We start from the raw sequence: 27,433 nt of genomic DNA on the forward strand, positions 1-27,433 counted from the left end.
CTATTTAATATTCAGACAATCATGCATCATATACAGTGACTGAAATACCCTGAGGAGATCTCAGTTTCAAACTATTGCAACATACCACAGTTTACATGCTACAGGAATCCACCAGTGTGGTTGATTTTATAAATACAGATATTTAAACACTAAAGGCTTTAAGATACTTAGTAGTAAGATAAGGTATACCCACACATTTTGTACCATGTAAAGTTCATTTGTTTCCTTGTGGCAAAGTGCTTAAGAGACTTTTCAGGCTTAAACATGATTATCATGTTATGAAATCCTTTTATAGGATTTCTCTGGCTGCTATGCTAGGAATAAATTAAAGGGTGACTGACAAGAGCAAAAGCAGTGAGACAACCTAAGAGATCAGTGTAATCATCTATGCAAGAAAGCATGGTGCCTCTGACCAAGGTGCTAGCCGTGGCGATGGTGATGTGTGATTGGAAATTGAGCCAACAGGAGTTCCTGACATGGATATGGATAAGAAAATGAGAAGAGACAAAGATGACACCAAGATTTGGGGCACGAGTAATTAGAAAGATAAAACTGTTAATCACTGAAATGAGCAAGATTTAAGAGGAGTAAATTGGGGGGAAAAGAGTCATGAGTTCATTTTTAAACATGTCAAGTTTGTGATGCTTATTACATATACAGGTAGGAGTGTCAAGAAGGTAGTTATATCTGTAAGGATGGAATTTAAGGAGTTCTGATAATAAGAGTCTTCAGCTTCTGTGTGGTGCTTAAAGATATGAGACTGTATAAGAGCATCAAGTCAGTGGGTAAAGACAGACAGGAGTACTGGGGCACTGCAATGTTTAGAGGTCAGGAAATAAGAAAGAACCCGCAAAGGAGCCTACGAAGGAAAGGCCACCTTGGTAAGGATTTTAATTATAGACCGTGGAATTTAAGTTGTCTAAGGAAGGAAGAAAAATCATGAATGGAGTGATGGGACAGTATATTTTTTAATTTTATATTTTTTATATAGCAGGTTCTTATTAGTTATCTATTTTATACATATTAGTGCATATATGTCAATCCTAATCTCCCAGTTCATCCCACCACCCTGCCCCCAACTTGGGACAATATTATTTTAATTAAAAAAAAAAGAACTTTGCACTATTGAACAATGAATTTAAAATTTAGTGTCATAACACGGTAAGCACACTCAAAAATGCATTCTTCCATTTTGATCTATATTTCTTCATGAGGTAATTTTTCAGTTACGACGGTCAAAAAGGCAACCATAAGGTAAATTAACCTAGACTATAACTTTCAAATTATTATATTAAAAAGTGTTAAACTAAGATTAAGAAAATAAACACATTTATCAAATTACTTTACTAAAATATTTCAATTATTTTAGAAATCTTTATATTATATATTTGCATATTATATAAATATAACATTTTGGTAAAAGCAAAATAGTTTTGCACTGTGGATAAACAACATTAAGCATATTATTTGGTTCATCCTTATAAATTTCTATTGTGTATCTTTTAATATACAGAGTATTAGAACTTGTATAAATAAAACTTACAATAAATTAGCATATATATTGGGATTGTACTCAAGAACATTTTGTTGATAGAGAGGTGCAATAGAAAAGGTTGGGAAGTCACTGTTCTAGGAGATAAATCACTGGATTCCTACAATTTCCTTTGCTCTTGCAATTATTTCATCCTTACTTTGGGATTTCTTAGAAGAGATGTTAAAATTCAATTTAGTTTAACCCATAATAGGCATGTGATAGGGACTCAACTTCAATTCTCTCACTTATAAAATGGGGGAAATAGCAGCACCTAGCCTATTGAGGTTGTTTATGGGTTTAAATGAGGTAATTCTTTTTTTTTTTTTGTGGTACGCAGCCCTCTCAACTGTTGCGGCCTCTCCTGTTGCGGAGCACAGGTTCTGGATGCGCAGGCTCAGCGGCCATGGCTCACGGGCCCAGCCGCTCAGCGTCATGTGGGACCTTCCCGGACCAGGGCATGAACCCGTGTCCCCTGCATCGGGCAGGCGGACTCTCAACGACTGCGCCACCAGGGAAGCCCTAAATGAGGTAATTCTTATAAAGGATTTTGCCCAGATATTCTGTCTTGTCCTGCTTCTTATTAGTGTTTTGATAATGATGCTGATTATAATGAAGAATTAAAACTTTAAGCACCTGCATTCCCAACATTATACTAGCATTGTAAGCAAGAAACTAATGTCATCTGTGGTCCTCACCTCTTAAAAAGTTTATCATCTTTCTAGAAAGACATGATTAAACACATGAAGGGATTAGATAACAATCTAAATATAAAAGAGTTCCAAAATCTGTGCCACAGGTAACATCTATGTTGTCTACTCTCATGTATAAAGAGTGTGAGGAGAAGCCTAATGCCACAGACAAATTAATTACCAGAGGCAGAAATCCTGGATACTGCAGAAATCCTGTAGGCTGCTTTCATGTCTATTTAGAACTACAGAAACCACCACTGTGCTATTCTGTCATTATTGCCACAAATGAAAATCTGTCTAATCACAAAAATCCTCTGTTTGGTAGTGAGGCATAGTCCTGGGTTGAGGAAGTGGAATAGATAAGCAAGGAATACCCATTTTGTTAAAAGTCTTTTTTAACTTTATCTTCATTGTAAAGTCATTAATAATAATGGTGTAAATATGAATCGCTACCATCCACTGAGAGCCTACCATGGGTCAGGCACTGTACTATCTCATTCATTCTTACCACAACTCTGTGAAATAACCAACACACACATTTTCAGATGAGGAAATGAGGAGAAGGATTATGTAACTAGCCCAAGGTCATGCAGCTGATGAGAGGCCAGGCTAAGATCCAAACAGAGCCTGACTCAAAAGTCTCACTCCTGCCGCTCTGTGGAGCAGTTTGTATTTCTAATTTTGGTGACGTTTGAAAGGAGTGGGTATCCACTTATAAAGAAGCATATGGGACTTTCTGTTTAGTTTAGTTAATTTATTTTTGCTTAGAAGGAGCAGTTGCTCTTGTAACCCCATTGTGATTTAAGCCCAGATTTACATACTTGGGGTAATAAATAATAATTATTTCTCCAAACCAACTCTAATCAGATCATCATTTGGAAATAGAATCTACTCTGCTTTTAAGTACAAGCACAACTTTCCCTTTGGAAAGTAGCCTTCACTTCATTGAAGCAGGGGACTCTCCTGACATTTGGTTTCTTAGAGACAATTTCTGTGAGGTTATTTTTATCTAGGGATGGACCAACTCCTTGGGCTCATAACCGATTCTTTCAGTGAAACGTCTTCTGAATGAAGAGGGGGAAAAAAGAAAAAAAGAATTCTCCCAAGGAAATTTCTGTTGATTGATTTCGAAGGAGCCAAACTTCCTGTCTAACACTTTTTGGATTAGTGCCTAGAGAGGCTGGAAAGTGGGATTTTGTATATAAAAACCAGAGTGGAGACTAAAATAATGTAAATTCCAAGGTCGTGGAGCATTATGAGGAGGTGGAAGTGGCCACCTCATAATGACCCACCAGCCATTCAGTCCTCTTTTCCAAAAATACTAATCTGTGGCCAATAGGGAAAAATAAGTGCAGGCAAGTGAAAAGTGGAATACAGGAGCTAATATCATTCCACTGTCAGTCAAGCCTCCCTGGCATCCTGTCAGGATAATATCCTGAAAACCTTTCAAACGTCCCCAAATTTGGTACAAACTCTGGGCTATTCCTTTAGAGGCAGAACCTTTCATGGAGAAGCTGCAATATTGTCTAGGAGAGAGAATCTGGAATCAGAGTTCAAACACAGGGGATTGATCAAATTCAGTTCTGGCAAGAAGTATCCTAGTATGAGCCCTCCTCCTTCCCTTTGCAAGAGCAGTTGTGTGCCTTTGAGAAAGGCACTTTCCTTCTCTCCCAGGCACTGGTTCCCCAGTCACACACAGGAAATGATGACACCTAGAACATATCCTGTGTGCTTCACAGTCATCTGGCTAATAGGATGTGATGTTTGGAGAAAGAAAAGGCACTTCCAGATTTAAGCTGTTGCTATTCTCACCCTTCCCCTTCTTCAGAAATCTAAACACTCAGAATTCCTGACAAGTTTTTTTTCTGCTCAAAGCTTAACTGTTCCAGAAAGTTCAGAGTTCTGCTTGATACATTCCTGAGACAGTGCGGATGTGATTACAAATTCCTCTGTTGTACTCACTTGTGTACAAATTAATGGGCTACTTGTGTAAAAACTTGCCCAAAGCTATACTTGCCCTAAGTTAACATCAGCAACTATAATGTACTGCTTCCTCCTGTATCTCTTCTCAAGTGCTTTCAAATATCTGAAGTAGTAAAACCATATCTTTGAAATTTTAACTGACCAATCCCCCTTAGAAAAATGTTTCTACAGTCACTGATTTCATCTCACAGCCCCTTCTGAGATGGGCATGTACTACCTTATTCTCTGCAAGGCTCAGAATCTTTAGATGTACCCAGGAATTGGCTAAATCCTAAATTAAATAAAGCATTTCTTATTTTCTTTTTGGTCAATGCTATGTAGTCAACAGTCACATTTCTACTAAGAACCTCATGTACCTACCTCCCTTCCCTTCCCTAGACCCACAACTTGGACTGGAGCTCAGTGGGAAATTCCTGATAAGCATCAGGGCCTTCCCAGATAAAGTATTTCCTCTTTCCTCCATGAAGCCTTCCCTGATCAACCTAGCCCAAAGTCATTGACCCCCTCTTGACCTCCTAAAGCATTTATGTTCTATACTGTCCTTAGCTAAGTTATTAATCACTGTATTTTATAGCTAGAAGGGACATTGTAATGAACAAATCCATTTGCCTACCACCATTTTTCAGATGAAGAAACTGAGAACCAGAAAGATTAGATACCTTTCAGATGCATACAGCTAGTTATTGAGAGACATAGAATCTGTATCTTCTTACTCCTAGTCCAGTGCCATTTCCCTCCTCAAAGATATGCTAACCATCTGTAACTTACCTTATTGTCTTTTATTATCTTTTTGTGTCTTTTTCCTCAGTAAGAGTGTAGCTTGCACCCCATTCCTTGAGGGCAAGCATCGTGTTTTACATCTTCTTATTCCACCAAGAGCAGAGTTCCAGAAAACACTCCACAGGCATCTGTCAACTGACTGATTTAACTGATCCCATCTAACTTAGTTCTGCAGCTAACATTTAGTATTTTCTACTACCTTTCATCTTAAACACTTAGATAAGCCTCAAAAGCCATATTGCCGTGACAAAATTGGAATTATATTTACATTATCTGTACCCACATGACTCTTTCTTCCAACTAGCTCTAACAGTACTGAGTGACAATGATAATAACTAGACTTATAAAAGAAAAAAAGGAGTATAATAAATAGCAACCTTAGGTACTGTTGTCTCCTTACCTTGAGTGGAAGAAAAGTAAAGATTAGTGTACTGAAGGAGCAAAGTAATAGCAAAATAACTATTGTTGAGTAGAGTAGCCATTTCTTCCAGGATGGTCTCTGTGCTCCTTGAGGACTTGAATGGCCTAAAGGCATAATCTCCCCGTGGCTCAAACTCATTCTTTGCAGGAATGAGAGCTGTGGAAAACAAACATTCACAAGTGATGAGCACAGTCAGTTTTGTAGTATTATGGTAATTAGTAGTGGGTGTAAGAGGCGGGGTTTTCCTTCTGATTCTGTGTGTTGGAAAATGATACTCATAGGCTAAGTGCTGAATCTCATTTGGCACCAGGCCAAATGCACTGAAAGGAACAGAGGGCTAAAAGCCAACACAAACACAGAGGACAAAATACAAAACGAAACAAGAGAAGTTAAGAGGGGGGAGAAAAAATTATTTCCTGACGCAAGAGGAACTATGGAACTGTGCAGTATTACAAATTATTCCAGATAAGAAAATCACTGTTTGTAAGAAAAAATAAAGTTCAAGATTAAGCCCTATCATACTCCAAATATCATATATGTGTGAGGCAGTAGATCAGGGAGCTAGGGAGACTGGAATGCATGGTTTGGAAAAAACAGTTCCATCAATTTCTAGTGTATAAAATGTGTTCATTCTGAGTGTGTTTCATGTTTGGTAATTGCAATCATTGTTGCTTTTGTTGTGGTCATCCATTTACAGTGCTTGGTGTCAGTTTATTTATCTCTTGTAAAAATAAAATACAGTGTGTGTGAAAAAAAAAAAGTGTGTTCGTTCTGAGATGGTCTCTAGAAAACACCAAGTGTATTACTAGAATTTAATTTTTAAAATATGTCAATATGAGAAGCTTAATTCTTTTATGTCTCACCATTTAAAAACTCTGAAAATTCAATGCTGGCATCAAATAGAAATTAAGTTATCATACAAAAGGACATATTCTTGCACCCTGTCCTCCAATCTGAGCTTACATTCTATTCCAAAAACCTTGAGTTTTCTTCCTGGCACCAAAAATACCAATTTACTACAAAATTGAGGAAGTTCCCTGGTTCTCTGTACCTCAGTCTTTCCATTTGTTAAATGGAATGCCTACCTTTTCTTTTTACCCAGTGCCAGAATCATGTTCTAGAAAGAACACGGACTTTTAAATCAGACAGACCTGAGAGGGGGGGCCTGGTGTTGCCCAGCCCTTATCTGCTCAGTGGCCTGCAGCATGTTACTTGACTCCTTTGTTTCCTTCCTTGTAAATGGAGAAAATTTCCACTTCATAAGGCTTTTTCGAGAATGAAATAGATGTGAACGTTTGGCTCATAAGAAGTGTTCCATAAGTGTTTCTCTCTTCTCCACCCTTCTGAGAGATGTTAAGACTGAATCAATTATGAAATTCTAGAAAAGAATGATTTTTTTAACATTTGCCACAGGGTATAACTCAACTGAAGTTCATTTAAATAAAAGGAGGTAAAATGAAAGTATTTTGAAGAAAAAATTTCTCATCTAAGAGAGAATCAAAGATGTTTTAAATTAGGGAAAAAGCCTAGAGATTGAACATCCTCATTTCTGAAAGAGGACGCTAAGGATAATAGAAGTTGAGAGGTGTATCACACCACTAATGGCTGGGTAACAGTGGAGTGGGGACCTGAGCCCAGGGATACTGTCTTTTAACCCAATCATCTTTTTTTTTTTTTTTTTTTTTTTTTTTTTTTTTGTACCACACTAATTGTAGCAATATTTCTCACTGAGTTGTCAGATTTAACATGGCTCTATTTTATCTTGATCAATAAAGTATCTCTGAAGAAAAGTCACTGAGTCACACAGGAATAATTTTTTAATACAACCATGTTTTGTGGCTCTCTCCTAGATGCTGTGATGCAGAGGTTAACAGCAAAATGACTCCAGAAGAGTGATGCATTCTACCTACAACTCTTCCCTTGTATCATGTCTGAAATGCATACGCACCAGCACAGAATTTAAAACTGATTACTGAAAAGTCAAACTGTTTCCTCTGTGTTTCTCATTTGTTCCTTCTCCTAATTCCTCTCCAAATTTTAGATGCAAGTGCCTCTGCTTGCTCAATTCAGTAAATATTTATTTAAATAAGGAACTGTTCCAAATAAAGTCCAGTTCCTTCTTCTGCCCTTAACTAAGATTAGGCTCTGGAATATCCTGTTTAATTAGTTTAACCTTCTGAACATATCTTTAAAAAGATGACATGCTTATCTCCAGAAGAATACATTCCAAGCACAAGGAACTATATTCAATATCTTGTAATAACCCATAATGGAAGAGAATGTTAAAAGAAGAACATAAATATTTGTATATATATGTATAACTGAACCACTGTACTGTGAGAGAGCATTAGATAGACATTGGATTCCTCCAAAATCAGGTCTGCAGTCCCTGCCACGTTCCCCTTATACACTATTTACCATGACTTTATGCTTGTGATAGTGTATGGCATGGCATATTCAGTGAAAAATATTCAGTGTGTCAGAACTCAGGAGCACTACACAGCTGATTTTTGCCTACTCTAGATATCAGAGTATTCGTTGTTGGAACAAATAAGGCCCAGGTGGCCTGAAGATACATACATAAATGGATGATAGGTAAGAGGAAATAGACATAATACGTAAATATGGTTTTAAACTTGGAATTTTATGAAGGCAACAACAGTCTGTGTTAAGATTAATAAACGCCTACTCTGTAAAGAGAATTGTGTAAGCTCTATACATAGATATATACGTACACATATATATATTTACATACATATACATATTTACATATTATATGTACAATAAATTCTAAAAGTTATATGGAGACATATAACTCTCCAGATCATTTTCTCTAAGGAACTAATAACAACTCTAACCAGGGTGGTCTAGGAAACCGTTTGAATTAAAATTATGTTTTTCTTCCACCACTTGGGGATCCTCTTCTATACCCTAAATTCTCTTGTTCTGTGCTGTTTTTGCATGTCCATTTTTTGGGAGCCCTTCCCAAATTCTTCATTGTTTGTCTATGTTTTACTGAATCTAGTACAGTCTTTAAGCAACAAGTCTATTGACAAATTTCCATGGAAGCCTTCCTGTTCCAGGCACCTGCCTTACCACTAATCTCTGAGAAAGGCTGTGTGGGGTTGTATGTCCCTGTCTAGCCGGAGTTCTCTCTGTGAGTGGCTTCTTGTTGTCTTGGGGAGGTGTGGGGGGCTGTCCTCTCTGGCCTAACCAGTATTGTGTCAGTATCCCGGCCATGGAAGGAGCATCTTAAACACATTTTGCTGGGAAGGATTACTTCCTGCTTGGAATCTGGACTGAAAATAGATTTTCCGTTATGCAACATGGCATAACACTTCCTAATTAAAACCATCAAACATCACCCTAGAAGCCGTAATGACAGGGATTTGCTATTAAAGCATATCTTGCCCAATATCAAATGGATCGCCAGAGAACTATATTTCACCTATCAACCAAATTAAATAAGAGGGTCTTAATATTCCTGAGATTAAGCATCTCCCAAATCTCCTGGATTTCCTTGGGTAGCCCTGGCAGATGGGGATGGGAGAGGTATTTTTCCCTTTATGATTCAACTTGTTTTCCTCATTTGACAAACTACCACACACGAGCTCCACCAGTGGAGAACAATCAGCACATTCACTGTATTCGACACCCAACTGTGACATGTGTTCATACAGAAATCTGGGAGACACTCTCTTCTGGTTTTCCATTTTTAGTACTGGTCTTAACACCATCCAATTTAGATACTCTGGCTCATGGCTAGATTGGTTGGTTTGGGCACTGAGAACCTACATGAGTAAAGAAAGTTTTGGTTTTTCTACATGAAATGATTCCAAAATATAGCAAAAGAACGTTACCCCCTTGCTCATTTAGAAAATATTACTGACTGCCTTCTATGTACCAAGTATGTAAAGAACTTAAGTACTAATAGAAAAGGGCCAGTCCATATCTTCAAATTTCTTATCACTTTTGGTTTGGTTTGGTTTTTAAAGGTAACTAGGGAAAGAGACGAATATACAAAGCAATATGAGGAGAAGTGTGTAATAGGACAAGAACCAAATACCTGACCTCACTTGGGTTAAGGGGAAGTTTTATAAAGGAGGTGATGACTAGGCTGATATATACGTCTAAAAAGACGTTACCAGGTGAAAAAAACCTCATAATATCCCACTCCCCTAAGCTAATCAATTTGTATAAATTTACTAATATGATATATATTGATAATATATATTTATATATTATGCTATCAGCAACTTATGTATGCTATCTACAGTACAATGTGTATATATATATATATATATATATAGTGTGTGTGTAGTCTTACAGTGTTTTCAGGCACTTTACTTGGCAATGGAGAAATCAGGAGTATGACAGGACCTCTGATCTTAAGGAATCCATTGTCTGGTAATTGCTGGTTCTCTTACATTTGAGTCTTCTAAACTTGCATTGAAAACATGTTTCAATTTCAAGACAAGTTTCACTTATTTCTCTTTTCTTTCTGTATGATTTTATGTCACTTTCCCAATTTCCTAAGTGCGAATTGCCAAGGCATCTGGAGATGTTCAGGCCAAGATACTTGTCTATCTGGTTTGAGGACTCCAGCCCTGAATGGATGTCTCACTATAAAGAGGAAATCTCAGGCTGGTATGCCAATGGAAAAAATGCTGAATCACAGACAACACTGTGGAATGCTGCTTGATGAAGTGGTGCCAGCTGAAGGTAGCAAGCAACTTCCATTAGCTAAATAAAGAATAAACAACCCTGAAGAGGAAGCTGTGAATATTATGGAAAGATAAGGCCTAACGTATTTCAGGTCCTTCATCACCCAGCAAGCCTAAGGGAAATCTCTTTGGCTGAAAGTAAGGATATTCTCCACCCAACACATACACGGCCTCTTACATCCTCTCCTGGTCCCTCATCTCATGAATTCCTAGATTTTGTCATGTACCAGCTGCTCTGATGGCAACACCACTGAGTGTTGATTTCAAATGTAAACCATAAAAAAAAGAAGATAGAAAATTATAAAGAGTAAAAACAAGAAAAATATATATTAAAAGCCTATTCTCTTCCAGTCACTGTGTTTAAAGTTTCACATGCATTATTAGGTTTATTTAATCTTCACAACATTAGAAAGTAGCCCTTATTAGTCCCATTTTACAGATGAGAAAATTGAGGTTAAGAGGTGTTTAAGAACCAAAGTCACAAAACTACTAAAATTCAAATCCAAATCTGTCTAACTCTAAACCCTATTTTTTCCATTCTGTCTTGATGCATTAATAAGTACCTGAACATGGCTTTAGTAGGCGAAAAATTTTAAAATGAGAAACAATTTACAATGTTAAGGATCCTTATGTGCTCCATTTCTGAATATGATATCTACTAATATATCTTTTGAAGAAAAAGCTCTTACTAGATAGTACTATCTTTTTCAAACAGGCATAATTCTTTGCTTTGTCTTTGTCATGCTTTGTCATTTCAAATTCTTCCTTTTATTCCTTCTTAATCTCAAAATGACTCAGGTTTCCAGACAGAGCCAGAGTTGAAATCAAATTTTAAATTAGGATAAAGACAGTACTTGCTATTTCCAGTTCCAAAACTATTTCCAGCCAAAAAATTTCCTTAAGCAATTTTTCTTAGCAAAAAAGAGAAAAAGAAACCCTTTATACTTTAATACTGTATATATAGCAAGCATTTACTTTAAATTTTATCCATATTAGTTTAAGGAAGAGAGTAATAGTAAAATTTGTGGGCAAATACAGAGTCAGAGAGAGTATTAATTAAAAGAGAAATTTAGAGCCAAGTAGAATTGTGGGAACCCAAAGGACGGGTTAGTTGTGGTAGTTTAAACATAGAAGAAAATAGAGGTCCTCGAAGGCTTAAAGGGAAGATAGGACAGTAACTGTGGTAAAGATGACAGATGATTTCAACAATCATTAGTCATTCATGAATATGCTGAAAACACAAAGACTGGTGTGAAGATTCTTCTGATAGTAACAATGTTGACAGCAATCACAGCATCAACAATAGCTAACCTTGTTTGAGCACCTTCTGTCTTTTAAGTAGGAGTTGATCAGCCCATAATAAAGACTTGACCATGCTGATATGAAGTCAACCAAGTTGTAAGACCTTTTTAGGTTCAGAGTAGGAAATATGCAAATTCACCATCAATTTGTATTTATATGAACACATAAAGTATGTGGTTTGCAAGTGAATGGAGGGACAAGAAAACTTAATGGTATGGACTTTTGAAATGAATGAGCTAAGGAAGGGAGAAATGGTTCCTGGCTTTTCCAAGTCCATCCTGCCTTTGTCTACCTCAGTCTCATATAGTGGCTTGAAGCTCGTGGACATGGGGAGGCAAGAACTTCCCAGCTTATATTGCTCTGCAGTGTTTTGAGGTAGGAGAAAGAGCTTTAGGAAAGCACCTAAATTTTCCCATTATTACTCTCATCCTTAATATGAAGGATAAAATTTTAAATAAATGCACACACATATTATAGTTCTATTCATTTCCAATCACATAATAAAGTAGCCAGATTTCTTAAGTATTTATTTAGTTGCTTATTTCACACACAAAGAAAATGGCAGAATATTTGGACGCTTCTGAATCTAAAGTTGAAACCAAGCAGAACCCTGTGCACACCCGCACCCCCCCCCCCCCGCCCCTCCTCTCTATGTCCCCTGCCTTTTGTTTGTAGAAAAGTTGAAATCTCCCAGGCCTCCCTGAGTCACAAATGAGCAGGCTCAAGCAGTTAATGATTAGGACAATAGAGTTGTAACATGGAGGAGCCAATTTCGACTCCATGTTTCATCTGTTTCTTTGACTTTAACCTTTGCTTTTAGTTGCTTTTGTTATTATAATCATACATAATGGCCTTCCCTCTGGGGAACCCTACGCACCTGTGGGTAACTGCAAGAAAGAAGAAATTAACACATCCCCTCCCTGAGGATGGCCATTCCAGGAGATGTTTTGCAAGACTGATGGCCCTTTTTACTCTTCTTCCCCGGCTCTCCCTCTCTATTGTGCCTTTTTTACTTTACTTCCTTCTCTGATTCTATAAAAAACTGACCCCAATAAGATGTTTTTTTGGGGACCCTAATCCGCCATCTTCTTGGTCTGCCGGCTTTCCGAATAAAGTCGTATTCCTTGCCTCAACACCTCGTCTGCCAATTTATTGGCCTGTCGTGAGGCGAGCAGAGTGAGCTTGGACTCAGAGTCACAGACTCTTTCAGTGCCTGATGCACATTCCTGAGTTGTTTTACAGATACTATAACTGCCACCAGAGGAAAAAGCTAACTGCACGTTAACCAGACTGTAACCATGACATAAACTGCTCCATCTTGAGCAGTACTGAATCTATGGCTAGCACAATTCCAAGAACTGGCCTCAAGAGAATGGGATTAACACTATAGCTCATAATAATCTATATCTTTGTGGGCATCAAAATAATTGTAGCTTGCTTTGCCCACATATGTAAACAGGCAACTAAAACTGTCAACAAAGAGATGCTACAAACACATGTTTACTTCTTCCACTCTAAGAATACAAAGCCCTATGTCAGCATGAAGAAGTTACAGAAGACAGACCTTTGCCCATAATTCCATAGAAATGGAATGATGTCTGACAGTGGGGATTTGTAAGCAGCTTTTTGCAGGAAAGAGCTCTTTGCAGGAGATCCCTTTTGTCTTGTCACTTTAGCAAAGCTATATTTTAACTAACTTCTGACCTAAGCACATCTTTCAGATCTTTTGATCACACAAAGCCTTGTCTAACCTGTTGGTTCTTTCCTTAGATCAAAGAAACAGAAGTGAAGAATAAGTAATTAACAGATGACGAGATCTTTTCTCCAGCTTCCCGTTCAGTACTCTCATGAACAAACTGTGTGAACAAGATAGCATCTATAGAAAGATCACAAGGAGTCAACAGGCCTGCACCCAGTGGGAGATGGTGATGAATCTGACCCTCTATCTCAATGATTAACTGAGATTACTTCCCCTTTTTCCCTTTAAAAACTTTCATGGCCAAACAGAATCTTCAGAGTTGGTCCTAGGACATGAGTCCACCTTCTCCTCAGATTGCTGGCCTTCTGATTAAAACAACCTCTCCATTCCTACCAGCACTTGTCTCGTAAGTATTGATTTTTGAGCAGCAAGCATCAGACCTGAGTTTGGTAACAAAATGTGAGTGTACAGATGGTATCATTGGGATGTTCTTTTGTCATCTTGTAATCCTAGAATGTAAAAGCTGGAAAGGATTATTTTAACTCCCTCAATTTTCCATTGAGGGAACTGTGGACACAGAGAGAGCCTACTTAAGACTCTTGATGAACTAATACTATTTCTCAAAGTACTTAAATACCTAGTTAGAAAATATTGAAGTGCTATTTCTGGTCCAAGATGTTGATATAGGAGGCTCCTGAACTCTCCTCTTCCCACAGACACACAAAATACACAACTACCATGAAACAATTCCCTCTTAAAGAAATTCGAAAACTAGCTAAGCAACTCCTACATATTGGATGAATGAGAAAAAAACCCATATTGAAACTGGTAGGAAAGGCTGAGACACAGTCTCACCATAAACCCCATCCCCAGTATAGCACCATACCATTGGGAGGGAATCCCCAACTCCCAGTTTCTCCATGAGGAGCAAAGGATTTGGACTCCCTATCTAGCACCCCAACTTTTAAGACTCCCACCTGAGGAGTGGGCCCCCAAAGCGCCTAGCTCTGAAAGCCAGTGGGGCTTGCACCCATGAGACCCACAAGACTACAGCAAACAAAGAAAATAGTTTTTAACAGGTTCTAGAGGACTCTAGTGGCTATCCCCTCTGGGTTTATCAGGAACAGACAAAAAAATGCCCAACTTCTAGTCTTTCCTTGAAAAAGACCTATTTACATACATTAAAAGCTGCTGCCTGAGGACCAGACCTCTCTTTTAGCACACATCTAGGGGCTAAATGCCATTCTCCCCAGAGACTAGGGAAGCATCGGAGGACTTCCCCACCTTGTCTCTCTAGCTTGCTCCAAATTGTTAATATCTCCCAGAAAGGAGGTTGTACACACATCTTTAGTTTTAGCTGCTGCTACATAAGAGACAAGCCCCTAGATCACCTGGCTCTGATAGCCAATGGGGCTTGCCTGTGAAATTCCCATAGGACTGTAGCAAACAAAGAAACAGTTCTGCTCACAGGGCTCAGCACAGAGTGAGCAGGCAAAAAAAAAAAAAAAATGCCCATCTCCCAGGCTTCCCCTGAAAAGGGTCTATTTGAATACTTTAAAAGCTGCTGCCTGAGGATCAAACTTCTAAATAACACACATCTAAGGACTGACAGATTTTCCCTGGAGGCCAGGGAAACCTATTGACATACCCTGCCCTCTCCCTCTTGCTAACACTAAGCCACTAATATCACCCTGGAAGAAGCTTGTACACATGTCTGGTGCCCCAGCTTTGGCAGCTGCCACCCAAGAAATAAGCCTCTGGGTCACTGACTCTCATAGTCAATGGATCTTGCATTCCCAAGTCCCACAGGACCGTATCAAAGAAAGCAGTGCTTAGTGGGTATAGGAGCCCCACCCACCCCCGATTCTATATACCACCCCCGATTCTATATACCGGGGCCAAATGCAGAAGGAGGAGGCAAAAGTTCCCATCTCCCAGTTTAATCCCTGGAAGGGGCCTAACTACATACTTTCCGAGAAGCTGCCTGAAGGTCCAGCTTTCAATCAACCTGAATCTAGGTGCTGATGCAATCCTCCTTTTGGGACACTGACAGGTCTTAGCACACCCTCAATTACAGGGAGGCCCAAAGACAAAGAACATGCCTTGGACAATCAGAAAAGTTTGAGAGATAAGCAAGAGCTCAGGCTGGGCTGACTGACAAGGTTCATCGTACATGAGACCACTCTGTCAAGACTGGGAGAGGTGGCTGTTTTATCTAATGTGCAGAAATCAACACAGAGAATCAAGGAAAATTAAGAAACAGAGGAATATGTTACAAAAAATAACAAGATAAAATCCAGAAACAGATCTTAATGAAATAGAGACATGATTTACATGATAGAGAGTTCAAAAATAGCAGTCATAAAGAAGCTAACCAAAGCCAGAAGAACAATCCATGAATAAAGTGAAAACTGCCGTAAAGAGAGAGAAAATATTAAAAAGTATCAAAGAGAAATCACACAGTTGAAGAATGAAATAACTGAACTGAAAAATTCTATACAGGGGTAGACTAGTTCAGGTAGAAGAAAGGATTAGTGAAATGAAGATGACACAGTGGAATTCATCCAATCAGAGAAGCAAAATGAAAAAGAATGAAGATAGCTTAAGGGATTAATGATATAACATCACACTGACCAATATACACAGTATAGGGGCCCCAGAAGGAGATGAGGGAAGGAAGGACAGAAAGCTTATTCAAAGGAATAACAGCTAAAAACTTCCCTGATCTGGGGAAAGAAACAAACATACAGATGCCGAAGGCCGAGAGACTTCCAAATACGATGAATTCAAACAGACCCACACTAAGCACATTATAATTAAATCACCAAAAGTTAAAGACAAGGAAAGAAAAGACAAAGACAAAGTTCAAGAAAAAAAACAACTTGTTGAGTATGGATTCTGGGAGAAGGGGAAGATGGCGGGAGAGTAAGATGCGGAGATCACCTTCCTCCCCACAGATACACCAGAAATATATCTACACGTGGAACAACTCCACAACAGCTACTGAACGCTGGCAGAAGACCTCAGACCTCCCAAAAGGCAAGAAACTCCCCACGTACCTGGGTAGGGCAAAAGAAAAAAGAATAAACAGAGACAAAGGAATAGGGACGGGATCTGCACCAGCGGGAGGGAGCCGTGAGGGAGGAAAGGTTTCCACACACTAGGAAGTCCCTTTGCGGGTGGAGACTGCGGGTGGCGGAGGGGGAAGCTTCGGAGCCACAGAGGAGAGCGCAGCCACAGGGGTGCGGAGTGCAAAGCAAAGAGATTCCAGCACAGAGGATCGGTGCCAGCCAGCACTCACCAGCCCAAGAGGCTTGTCTGCTCACCCGCCGGGGCGGGCGGGGCTGGGAGCTGAGGCTCGGGCTTCGGTCAGAGCGCAGGGAGAGGACTGGGGTTGGCGGCGTGAACACAGCCTGCAGGGGGTTAGTGCACCACAGCTAGCCGGGAGGGAGTCCAGGAAAAAGTCTGGAGCTGCTGAAAAGGCAAGAGACTTTTTCTTCCCTCTTTGTTTCCTGGTGCATGAGGAGAGGGGATTAAGAGCGCTGCTTAAAGGAGCTCCAGAGACAGGCGCGAGCCGCAGCTTAAAGCGTGGACCCCAGAGACGGGCATGAGACGCTAAGGCTGCTGCTGCCGCCACCAAGAAGCCTGTGTGCGAGCACAGATCACTATCCACACCTCCCCTCCCGGGAGCCTGTGCAGCCTGCCACTGCCCGGGTCCCGTCATCCAGGGACAACTCCCCCAGGAGAATGCACGGCGTGCCTCAGGCTGGTGCAATGTCACGCCGGCCTCTGCCGCCGCAGGCCTGCCCCACACTCTGTGCCCCCCCCCCTCCCCGGCCTGAGTGAGCCAGAGTCCCTGAAGCAACTGCTCCTTTAACCCTGTCCTGTCTGAGCGAAGAACAGATGTCCTCCGGCGACCTACACGTATAGGCGGGGCAAAATCCAAAGCTGAGCCCCAGGAGCTGTGAGAACAAAGAAGAGAAAGGGAAATCCCTCTCAGCAGCCTCAGAAGCAGTGAATTAAAGCTCCACAATCAACTTGATGTACCCTGCATCTGTGGAATACATGAATAGACAATGAATCATCCCAAATTGAGGAGGTAGACTTTGAGAGCAAGATTTATGACTTTTTCCCCTTTTCCTCTTTTTGTGAGTTTGTATGTGTATGCTTCTGTGTGAGATTCTGTCTGTATAGCTTTGCTTCCACCATTTGTCCTAGGGTTCTATCCGTCCGTTTTTCTTTTTTTAAATTTTTTTCTTAATATTTTTTAGTTTAATAACTTTATTATATTTTATCTTACTTTATTTTATTTTACTTTATCTTCTTTCTTTCTTTCTTTTTTCCTTCCTTCCCTCCTTCCTTCCTTCCTACTTCGCTCCCTTCTTTCTCTTCCTTCCTTCCTTCCTTTCTTCCTTTCTTCCTTTCTTTCTTTCTTCTACTTATTCTTTCTTTCTACTTTTTCTCCCTTTTATTCTGAGCCATGTGGAGGAAAGGCTCTTGGTGCTCCAGCCAGGAGTCAGTGCTGTGCCTCTGAGGTGGGAGAGCCAACTTCAGGACACTGGTCCACAAGAGACCTCCCAGCTCCACATAATATCAAACGGTGAAAATCTCCCAGAGATCTCCATCTCAACACCAGTACCCAGCTTCACTCAACGACCAGCAAGCTACAGTGCTGGACAACCTATGCCAAACAACTAGCAAAACAGGAACACAACCCCACCCATTAGCAGAGAGGCTGCCTAAAATCGTAATAAGTCCACAGACACCCCAAAACACACCAGCAGACGTGGACCTGCCCACCAGAAAGACAAGATCCAGCCTCATCCACCAGAACACAGGCACTAGTCCCCTCTACCAGGAAGCCTACACAACCCACTGAACCAACCTTAGCCATTGGGGACACCAAAAACAACAGGAACTACGAACCTGCAGCCTGCAAAAAGGAGACCCCAAACACAGTAAGATAAACAAAATGAGAAGACAGAAAAACACACAGCAGATGAAGGAGCAAGACAAAAACCCACCAGACTTAACAAATGAAGAGGAAATAGGCAGTCTACCTGAAAAAGAATTCAGAATAATGATAGTAAAGATGATCCAAAATCTTGGAAATAGAATACAGAAAATGCAAGAAACATTTAACAAGGACCTAGAAGAACTACAGATGAAACAAACAACGATGAACAACACAATAAATGAAATTAAAAATACTCTAGATGGAATCAATAGCAGAATAACAGAGGCAGAAGAACAGATAAGTGACCTGGAGGATAAAATAGTGGAAATAACTACTGCAGAGCAGAATAAAAAAAAAGAATGAAAAGAACTGAGGACAGTCTCAGAGACCTCTGGGACAACATTAAACGCACCAACATTCGAATTATAGGGGTTCCAGAAGAAGAAGAGAAAAAGAAAGGGACTGAGAAAATATTTGAAGAGATTATAGTTGAAAACTTCCCTAATATGGGAAAGGAAATAGTTAATCAAGTCCAGGAAGCACAGAGAGTCCCATACAGGATAAATACAAGGAGAAATACGCCAAGACACATATTAATCAAACTGTCAAAAATTAAATACAAAGAAAACATATTAAAAGCAGCAAGGGAAAAACAACAAATAACACACAAGGGAATCCCCATAAGGTTAACAGCTGATCTTTCAGCAGAAACTCTGCAAGCCAGAAGGGACTGGCAGGACATATTTAAAGTGATGAAGGGGAAAAACCTGCAACCAAGATTACTCTACCCAGCAAGGATCTCATTCAGATTTGATGGAGAAATTAAAACCTTTACAGACAAGCAAAAGCTGACAGACTTCAGCACCACCAAACCAGCTTTACAACAAATGCTAAAGGAACTTCTCTAGGCAAAAAACACAAGAGAAGGAAAAGACCTACAATAACGAACACAAAACAATTAAGAAAATGGGAATAGGAACATACATATCGATAACTACCTTAAATGTAAATGGACTAAATGGTCCAACCAAAAGACACAGATTGGCTGAATGGATACAAAAACAAGACCCATATATATGCTGTCTACAAGAGACCCACTTCAGACCTGAAAGTAAGGGGATGGAAAAAGATATTCCATGCAAATGGAAATCAAAAGAAAGCTGGAGTAGCAATTCTCATATCAGACAAAATAGACTTTCAAATAAATACTATTAGAAGAGACAAAGAAGGACACTACATAATGATCAAGGGATCGAGCCAAGAAGAAGATATAACAATTGTAAATATTTATGCATCCAACATAGGAGCACCTCAATACATAAGGCAAATGCTAACAACCATAAAAGGGGAAATCGACAGTAACACATTCATAGTAGGGGACTTTAACACCCCACCTTCATGAATGGAAAGATCATCCAAAATGAAAATAAATAAGGAAGCACAAGCTTTAAATGATACATTAAATAACATGGACTTAAATGATATTTATATGACATTGCATCCAAAAACAACAGAATACACATTTTTCTCAAGTGCTCATGGAACAGTCTCCAGGATACATCATATCTTGGGTCACAAATCAGGCCTCGGTAAATTTAAGAAAATTGAAGTCGTATCAAGTATCATTTCCAATCACAACGCTATGAGACTAGATATAAATTACAGGAAGAGATCTCTAAAAAATACAAACACATGGAGGCTAAACAATACACTACTTAATAATGAAGTGATCATTGAAGAAATCAAAGAGGAAATAAAAAAATACCTAGAAACAAATGACAATGGAGACACGACGACCCAAAACCTATGGGATGCAGCAAAAGCAGTTCTAAGAGGGAAGTTTATAGCAATACAATCCTATGTTAAGAAACAGGAAACATCTCAAATAAACAACGTAACCTTGCACGTAAAGCAATTAGAGAAAGAAGAACAAAAAAACCCCAAAGTTAGCAGAAGGAAAGAAATCATAAAAATCAGATCAGAAATAAATGAAAAAGAAATGAAGGAAATGATAGCAAAGATCAATAAAACTAAAAGCTGGTTCTTTGACAACATAAACAAAATTGATAAACCATTAGCCAGACTCATCAAGAAAAAAAGGGAGAGGACTCAAATCAATAGAATTAGAAATGAAAAAGGAGAAGTAACAACTGTCACTGCAGAAATACAAAAGATCATGAGAGATTACTACAAGCAACTCTATGCCAATAAAATGGACAACCTGGAAGAAATGGAGAAATTCTTAGAAATGCACAACCTGCCAAGACTGAATCAGGAAGAAATAGAAAATATGAACAGACCAATCACAAGCACTGAAATTGAAACTGTGATTAAAAATCTTCCAACAAACAAAAGCCCAGGACCAGATGGCTTCACAGGCGAATTCTATCAAACATTTAGAGAAGAGCTAACACCTATCCTTCTCAAACTCTTCCAAAATACAGCAGAGGGAAGAACACTCCTAAACTCATTCTATGAAGCCACCATCACCTTGATACCAAAACCAGATAAGGATGTCACAAAGAAAGAAAACTACAGGCCAATATCCCTGGTGAACATAGATGCAAAGATCCTCAACAAAATACTAGCAAACAGAATCCAACAGCACATTAAAAGGATCATACACCATGATCAAGTGGGGTTTATTCCAGGAATGCAAGGATTCTTCAACATACGAAAATCAATCAATGTGATACACCATATTAACAAATTGAAGGATAAAAACCATATGATCATCTCAATAGATGCAGAGAAAGCTTTCGACAAAATTCAACACTGATTTATGATAAAAACCCTGCAGAAAGTAGGCACAGAGGGAACTTACCTCAACATAATAAAGGCCATATATGACAAACCCACAGCCAACATCGTCCTCAATGGTGAAAAACTGAAAGCGTTTCCACTAAGATCAGAAACAAGACAAGGTTGCCCACTCTCACCACTCTTATTCAACATAGTTTTGGAAGTTTTAGCCACAGCAATCAGAGAAGAAAAGGAAATAAAAGGAATCCAAATCGGAAAAGAAGATGTAAAGCTGTCACTTTTGCAGATGACATGATACTATACATACAGAACCCTAAAGATGCTACCAGAAAACTACTAGAGCTAATCAATGAATTTGTTAAAGTAGCAGGATACAAAATTAATGCACAGAAATCTCTGGCTTCCTATACACTAATGATGAAAAATCTGAAAGTGAAATCAAGAAAACACTCCCATTTACCATTGCAACCAAAAGAATAAAATATCTAGGAATAAACCTACCTAAGGAGACAAAAGACCTGTATGCAGAAAATTATAAGACACTGATGAAAGAAATTAAAGATGATACAAATAGATGGAGAGATATACCATGTTCTTGGATTGGAAGAATCAACATTGTGAAAATGACTATACTACCCAAAGCAATCTACAGATTCAATGCAATCCCTATCAAACTACCACTGGCATCTTTCACAGAACTAGAACAAAAAATGTCACAATTTGTATGGAAACACAAAAGACCCCGAATAGCCAAAGCAATCTTGAGAACGAAATATGGAGCTGGAGGAATCAGGCTCCCTGACTTCAGACTATACTACAAAGCTACAGTAATCAAGACAGTATGGTACTGGCACAAAAACAGAGAGATAGATCAATGGAACAGGATAGAAAGCCCAGAGATAAACCCACGCACATATGGTCACCTTATCTTTGATAAAGGAGGCAGGAATGTACAGTGGAGAAAGGACAGCCTCTTCAATAAGTGGTGCTGGGAAAACTGGACAGGTACATGTAAAAGTATGAGATTAAAAAAAAAAAAAAAAAGTATGAGATTAGATCACGCCCTAACACCATACACAAAAATAAGCTCAAAATGGATTAAAGACCTAAATGTAAGGCCAGAAACTATCAAATTCTTAGAGGAAAACATAGGCAGAATACTCTATGACATAAATCACAGCAAGATCCTTTTTGACCCACCTCCTAGAGAAATGGAATTAAAAATAAATGGGACCTAATGAAACTTCAGAGGTTTTGCACAGCAAAAGAAACCATAAACAAGACCAAAAGACAACCCTCAGAATGGGAGAAAATATTTGAAAATGATGCAACTGACAAAGGATTAATCTCCAAAATTTATAAGCAGCTCATGCAGCTCAATAACAAAAAAACAAAGAACCCAATCCAAAAATGGGCAGAAGACCTAAATAGACATTTCTCCAAAGAAGATATACAGACTGCCAACAAACACATGAAAGAATGCTCAACATCATTAATCATTAGAGAAATGCAAATCAAAACTACAATGAGATATCATCTCACACCAGTCAGAATGGCCATCATCAAAAAATCTAGAAACAATAAATGCTGGAGAGGGTGTGGAGAAAAGGGAACACTCTTGCACTGCTAGTGGGAATGTGAATTGGTACAGCCACTATGGAGAACAGTACGGAGGTCCCTTAAAATACTACAAATAGAACTACCATATGACCCAGCAATCCCACTACTGGGCATATACCCTGAGAAAACCATAATTCAAAAAGAGTCATGTACCACAATGTTCATTGCAGCTTTATTTACAATAGCCCAGAGAAGGAAACAACCTAAGTGTCCATCATCGGATGAATGGATAAAGAAGATGTGGCACATACATACAATGAAATATTACTCAGCCATAAAAAGAAACGAAATTGAGCTAGTTGTAATGAGGTGGATAGACCTAGAGTCTGTCATACAGAGTGAAGTAAGTCAGAAAGAGAAAGACAAATATCGTATGCTAACACATATATATGCAATTTAAGAAAAAATAATGTCATGAAGAAGCTAGGGGTGAGACAGGAATAAAGAGACAGACCTACTAGAGAATGGACTTGAGGATATGGGGAGGGGGAAGGGTAAGCTGTGACTAAGAGAGAGAGTGGCATGGACATATATACACTACCAAACATAAAATAGATAGTTAGTGGGAAGCAGCTGCATAGCACAGGGAGATCAGCTCGGTGCTTTGTGACCGCCTGGAGGGGTGGGATAGGGAGGGTGGGAGGGAGCAAGACGCCAGTGGAAGAGATTTGGGAACATATGTATATGTATAACTCATTCATTCTTTTTTAAAGCAGGAACTAACACCATTATAAAGCAATTATACTCCAATAAAGATGTAAAATAAACAAATAAAAACAAAAAAAACCACAACAACTTGTCAGTCATAATCTCCCAATTCATCCCACCCCTCCTTTCCCCCTTGGCATCCGTATATTTGTTCTCTACGTCTGTGTGTCTATTTCTGCTTTGTAAATAAGAGAGTCTATACCAATTTCTTCAGATTCCACATATATGCATTGATATATGATATTTGTTTTTCTCTTTCTGATTTACTGCACTGTGTACGACAGTCTCTAGGTCCATCCATGTCTCTACAAATGAGCCAATTTCCTTCCTTTTATGGCTTAGTAATATTCCGTTGTATATATGTGCCACATTCTTTATCCATTCCTCTGTTGATGGACATTTAGGTTGCTTCCATGTCCTGGCTATTGTAAATAGTGCTGCAATGAACATTGGGGTGCATGTGTCTTTTTGAATTATGGTTTTCTCTGGGTATATGCCCAGCAGTGGGATTGCTGGGTCATATGGTAGTTCTATTTTTAGAGATCGGGATTGACATATATACACTATTTATACTATGTATAAAATAGGTAACTAATGAGAACCTACTGTATAGTGCAGCGAACTCTGCTCAGTGCTCAGTGGTGACCTAAATGAGAAGGAAATCCAAAAGAGAGGGGATATATGTATATTTATAGCTGATTCACTTATCTGTACACTATAAAGTAACACAATATTGTAAAGCAACTATACTCAATAAAAAATACTATTAATAAGAATTTAATAAAAAAATGTTAAAAAAAAAAAAGAGTGAAATAACTTATCACATACAAAGGAATCCTCAAAAGACTATCACAAGATTTTTCAGCAGAAACTTTGCAGGCCGGAATGGAGTAGCATGATACATTCAAAGTACTGAAAGAAAAAAAAAAAAAAGGCAACCAAGTGCTTCCCTGGTGGCGCAGTGGTTGAGGGTCCGCCTGCCAATGCAGGGGACATGGGTTTGTGCCACAGTCCGAGAAGATCCCACATGCTGCGGAGCAGCTGGGCCCATGAGCCATGGCCACTGAGCCTGCGCCTCCAGAGCCTGTGCTCCGCAACAGGAGAGGCCACAACAGTGAGAGGCTCGTGTACTGCAAAAAAAAAAAAAAAAAAAGCCAACCAAGAATACTATACCTGGCAAAACAACCCTTCAGAATTGAAGGAGAGATAAAGAGTTTTCTAGACAAGTACAGCTGAAAGAGTTCATCATCACTAGATTGGTCTTACAAGAAATAGAAAGAGAAAGAGTTCTTTAACCTAAAACAAACATAACATAGATTCATAACAGGAACATATTAAAGTATAAACTGATTGGTAAATGTAAATATATGGTTAAATTCAAAGTCTTCTGATGTTGTAATAATAGTGGGTATGTCACTTACAACTCTAGTATTAAAGTTGACAAAAGTAGTAAAAATAATTATAATAATTTGTTAAGGAATACACAATGTAATAGTTGTAAATTGTGACATCAAAAACATAAAATGTTCTGGGCAATTTATAAATGTAGAATTTTTGTATATGTTCAAAGTTGTTGTCATCCTTAAAAAGACTCTTATAAAATTATCTGTTTTATGGAAGCCCTATTGTTACCACTAAGTAAAAACCTATAGTAGATACACAAAAGAGAAAAGGAAAGAAATCTAGGCATATCACTTAAGAAAGTCATCAAACCACAAAGGAAGAGAGCAAGAAAGGAATATAGCAACCAGAAAAAAAATTAACAAAATAGGAAGAGCAAATCCATATCTAAAAGCAATTACTTTACGTGCAAATGGACTAAATTCTCCAGTCAAAACACATAAACTGTGAACTTTCCTGGTGGTGCAGTGGTTAAGAATCCACCTGCCAATGCAGGGGACATGGGTTCAAGCCCTTGTCTGGGAAGATCCCACATGCCATGGAGCAACTAAGCCCGTGTGCCACAACTACTGAGCCTGCACTCTAGAGCCCGTGTGCCACAACTACTGAAGCCCACATGCCTAGAGCTCATGCTCCACAACAAGGGAAGCCACTGCAGTGCAAAGCCCACGTTCTACAATGAGGAGTATCCCCTGCTCGCTGCAACTAGAGAAAGCCCACACGCAGCAACAAAGACCCAATGCCACCATAAATAAATAGATGGATTTAAAAAAACACATAAACTGACTAAATGGATTAAAAAACAAGATCTACCTATATGGTGCCTACAAGAGACTCATTTCAGCTTTAAGGACACAGACTGAAAATAAAAGGATGGAAAAAGATAGTCCATGCAAATGGAAGCCAAAAGAAAGCAGGGCTAGCTATACATCAGACAAAATAAACTTTAAGCCAAAGACTGCAATAAGAGACAAAAAGACGTTATTATATAACAATAAAGGGCTCAATTCATCAAGAAGAGATAAAGATTTGTAAATATTTATAGGAGCACCTAGATAAATAAAGCAAATACTAACAGACCTGAAGGAAGAAGTAGACAGTGACAGAATAATAATAGGGGACTCTAATAACCCACTTTCATCAATGGATAGATCACCCAGACAGAAAATCAGTTTTAAAAAATGGACTTAGGGCTTCCCTGGTGGCGCAGTGGTTGAGAGTCCGCCTGCCAATGCAGGGGACACGGGTTCGTGCCCCGGTCCGGGAAGATCCCACATGCCGTGGAGCGGCTGGGCCCGTTAGCCATGGCCGCTGAGCCTGCACGTCCGGAGCCTGTGCTCTGCAATGGGAGAGGCTACAACAGGGAGAGGCTCACATACCGCAAAAAAAAAAAAAAAAAAAAAAAAAATGGACTTAAACTACATTTTAGACCAGAAAGACTTGACATTTATAGAGCATTTCATCCAGCAGCAGCAGAATATACATTCTTCTCAAGCGCACATGGAACATTCTCAAGGACAGATCATATGGTAGGCCACAAAAAAAGTCCCAATAAATTTAAGAAGACTGACATCATATCAAGTATCTTTTCCAGCAGCAACGGTAAGAAACTAGAAATCAATTACAAGAACAAAACTGGAAAATTTACGAATACGTGAAGATTAAACAACATGCTCCTGAAAAAAGATCAGTGGGCCAAACAAGAAATCAAAACAGAAATCAAAAAATAGCTTGAGATAGATGAAAATGGACATACACCATACCAATAACATGGGATGATGCAAAAGCATTTCTAAGAGGTAAATTTATAGTGATAAACACATACATCAAGAAAAAAACAAAGATCTCAATTAACAACCTAATTTTACACCTCAAGAAACAGAAAGAGAAGAACAAGTTAAGCCCAAATTAGGCAGGAAGAAGAAATAACAAAGATCAGAGTGAAAATAAATGAAACAGAGATAGAAAAAAATAAACAAAATAGAAAACCTTTAGCTGGACTAACCACGAAAAAAAGAAAGGACTCAAATAAATAAAATTATAAATGAAAAAGGAGACATTACAAGTGATATTACACAAATACAAATAGTCATAAGAGACAACTAGGAAGAATTATACACAAACAAATTGGACAACCTAGAAGAAATGAATAAATTTCTAGAATTATACAACCTCCCAAGACTGAATCAGGAAGAAACAGAAATTCTAAACAGATCAATTACTAATAAGTAGATTATTGATTCAGAAGGCTCCCAAAGGAAGTTCAGGACTAGATGACTTCACTGTTGCATTCTACCAAACATTTAAAAAAAGAATTAATACCAATCATTCTCAAGTTCCTTCAAAAAATGGAAGGGAGGAGAACACTTCCAAATGCATTTTACAAAGCCAGCATTACCCTGATACAAAAACCAGACAATAATCCTATAAGAAAAGAATATTACAGGCCAATATCCATGATGAACATAGATGCAAAAATCCTCCAAAAATATTAGCAAACCAAATTCAACAGTACGTTAAAGGATCACACACCATGATCAAGTGGGATTTATTCCAGGGATGCAAGGAATGTTCAGCATCTGCAAATTAATCAATGTGATACAACTGTGATACACCACATTAACAAAATAAGGGATAAAAATCAATGATCATCTCAATAGATAAAAGTACAAGCATTTGACAAAATTCAACATCCTTTCATGTTAAAAAAAAAAAAAAACCTCTCAACAAACTGAGTATAGAGGAAATGTACCTCAACACAATAAAGGTCATATATGAGAAGTCCACAGCTAACATTATACTCAACAGTGAAAAGCTGAAATTTTTTTCCTCTAAGATCATGAATAAGAAAA

The 27,433-nt window shown here is 38.7% G+C and overlaps 1 protein-coding gene across 3 annotated transcripts in view; it reads right to left on the reverse strand.

The window, feature by feature from the left end:
• TNFSF18 (TNF superfamily member 18) overlaps positions 1-27,433 on the reverse strand; it is a 114,573-nt gene that overhangs the window by 33,343 nt on the left and 53,797 nt on the right. For 2 of the 3 annotated variants that reach the window (XM_067728664.1, XM_067728662.1), the window contains exon 3: positions 5,387-5,563. In XM_067728664.1, coding sequence (XP_067584765.1) covers positions 5,387-5,563 — 177 coding nt within the window. Of the gene's footprint in view, positions 1-5,386; positions 5,564-16,433; positions 16,506-27,433 lie in introns of those variants that run through there. The other variant, XM_067728663.1, reaches the window with a different exon arrangement.

Source organism: Pseudorca crassidens, chromosome 2 (genome assembly GCF_039906515.1).
Source record: "Pseudorca crassidens isolate mPseCra1 chromosome 2, mPseCra1.hap1, whole genome shotgun sequence".
In the NCBI taxonomy this organism is placed as follows: Eukaryota; Metazoa; Chordata; class Mammalia; order Artiodactyla; family Delphinidae; genus Pseudorca; species Pseudorca crassidens.